Below are 2,293 nucleotides of genomic sequence, written 5' to 3'. Positions count from 1 at the left end.
CGGTCTCCAATTAGTTGGCAGCGGCTAAGCATGGGTTCCAAGCTGGGAAACCTTGAATCCATTATGCAAATCGCACCGATGACCTTTTTGGGGCCGTAGAGTAGTGAAGTGCTCGTGATAGGTGCATTAATGTTTGCTTTATGTTGGCTTTTGTGTGCGAGACTAACCTTTCTTCTCGCTCAACACTGATCTCTTTCTTCTTCTTCTTCTTCTACTCCTGTGCAGATGTTTACCAGTGCCGATGCTCATCGGGGGACGGTCAGATGGAACCGAAGCACGCTGCCGATCGTTACCTCCTGCGCGCTACTACTCACCACCTTCCTAGCGTCCGCCTACAGTAGTCCAGTGTTTCCGTTCACGTCGTGTAAGTATCACCGGGCTAGTATCCTGCAGTAGAATCTACGCGCGCATGTACCGAGGATTGATAAATAATTCATCTCATTTACCCACTCGTACGGCACTACTTTGCAGCCTTTAAAACCTCAGGAAGCTCATCTTTTTTTCGTGTGTGCTTCGCGATCGCTCAATGCTCTCGCCGGTACTCCGTTACATTTTATTCTCGGACATCACGACGTCCGCCCCGTTCTCCCGGGGGCCATTTCGTTTCGCCAAATATCTTTTATGGCGAGACTTTGAGAAATTAAAGCAAAAGCTAAATAGAGCGTGATTGGTAAACATCAGCGTGTGGCTGACCGAAAACACTGAAATGCTGCGCCAATCGAGGGCTCTCTTCCTCCCGGACAAAAAAAAATATCGAAATAAAAGACCAACAAAGACTGACTGGCCAAAGAAAACATAAACAGTAAGAACCGTTAGAAAGCACCGTGTGCTGGTCGGCTGGACTTCACCGTTTGCTGGTGGCGGTGCTGGCTGACCAACGGTAGTCACGAAACCGAAGCGAAAGTGAGCGTTTCCTGGACCCATCTTTGTTCCAAATTATGAACTCCCGCGCTACCCTGGTCCCCTAATCGACGGATAGTCCACCGATGGCATCCTGTTAGACGCAGTACCGTTCGTTTTTGGGCGAGAGTTCGTTTTTTTTGGGGGTTTTTTTTCTTCGGTGGTAAATGTCTTTACCGAGCGAACTGAACCGCGCTGAGAACGATGTTGATCCCGCGACGCAACGTGGTCGCGGTTATGATGATGATGATGATGGCCACGCTACAGTGCGTTACACGGAGCATGGAGTGGCCGTTGGCGATGCCAGCAGAATAATAACCATATCTGTTTGTGGTGAGACAGGTGCGCTACAAGTGAGCTAGATAGAGCCATCGCAAGCGATAGAGAGAGTGAGGTAGAGAAGGACAGTTTATCGACCTCTCGAGGCCATAGCCGGATCGTTGGTTTTTGGGGAAGAACGCAAAGGACATCGAGAACGCACACATAATGCTGCTTCCATGCTTCATGGGGGTGGTGATGGGTGCACTGAGAACCCGAGCACTAGTGAAACATAATGTTCTAACGCATGTGCTGCGTTATATACTCCCTGGACTCCCCCTAGGCGCTCATTGATTGTGCACTGAAGCCAACAACCTGGCATTCACGGGAAAAAGTTGTTATGATTATTGACATAAAAGAAAAACCATTTGCATGCAGATTAGTGGAGCAGACATAATGTGCTTGCGGTGTTGAGCAGTTACTTGAAGTGGCACTTAAGTTTGCTTGGTAGAGGTGCTAAGAACGAGGCGTATGATTGTAGTGTCCTGTGGTAGTAATTCATATGAAATGCTCCTTTCCTCACTTGCTCTATGCGTGCGAATAATCCATTCTATATTATCGTCACTTAATGTAGCTGGTTCTATTCATGTTGACTTGTGCATTGAGATTAACATATGCTACTGAAACTGGTAATCTTTTGCTTCTACTTGACGTATTTTAATAACATTTTTAGTGCTCTTAGATATCAAAAGAGACTTCCAACTATTCTGTTTCATAAGTAATGCAGAAGTGTCAGAAAACATACATACGTCTTTATGTTAGAGCTTTAAATCAATGTTCATAATAAATTTCTTTTCATGTGCATTTCCTAAACCATTTCAATTTTATCATTAATCTGTTCAACTCTCGCAATCATCCACTCGGACATTCTTCAACGTTCAACATGTGCACCCCACAACACTGCACACTGATTGCCTTTCCTGCCTCCCTGCCCTCGGTATAGTCCCTAAAAATCTCTGACCATAAAACCATTAGCACGTTCCCATTTCCCTGTGAGGTTCCTTGTGAAGTGAAAGTAATACCTGCCACACCCCGTCCACCACCCCTGGGCGTAGAAAGCTCTCACCTGCAGCCG

The 2,293-nt window shown here is 46.4% G+C and overlaps 1 protein-coding gene across 1 annotated transcript in view; it reads left to right on the top strand.

Moving 5' to 3' along the window:
- The first annotated feature begins 225 nt into the window (after positions 1 to 225).
- LOC126577030 (mucin-2) overlaps positions 226 to 2,293 on the top strand; it is a 13,793-nt gene continuing 11,725 nt past the window's right edge. Inside the window, exon 1 of the mRNA XM_050238415.1 lies at positions 226 to 364. Within this exon, the coding sequence (XP_050094372.1) occupies positions 226 to 364 (139 nt within the window). The remainder of the gene's footprint in view (positions 365 to 2,293) is intronic.

Source organism: Anopheles aquasalis, chromosome 2 (assembly GCF_943734665.1).
Source record: "Anopheles aquasalis chromosome 2, idAnoAquaMG_Q_19, whole genome shotgun sequence".
Classification (NCBI taxonomy): domain Eukaryota; kingdom Metazoa; phylum Arthropoda; class Insecta; order Diptera; family Culicidae; genus Anopheles; species Anopheles aquasalis.
The sequence above is the reverse complement of the archived record's forward strand: the minus strand, read 5'-3'. Positions and strand labels throughout refer to the sequence as shown.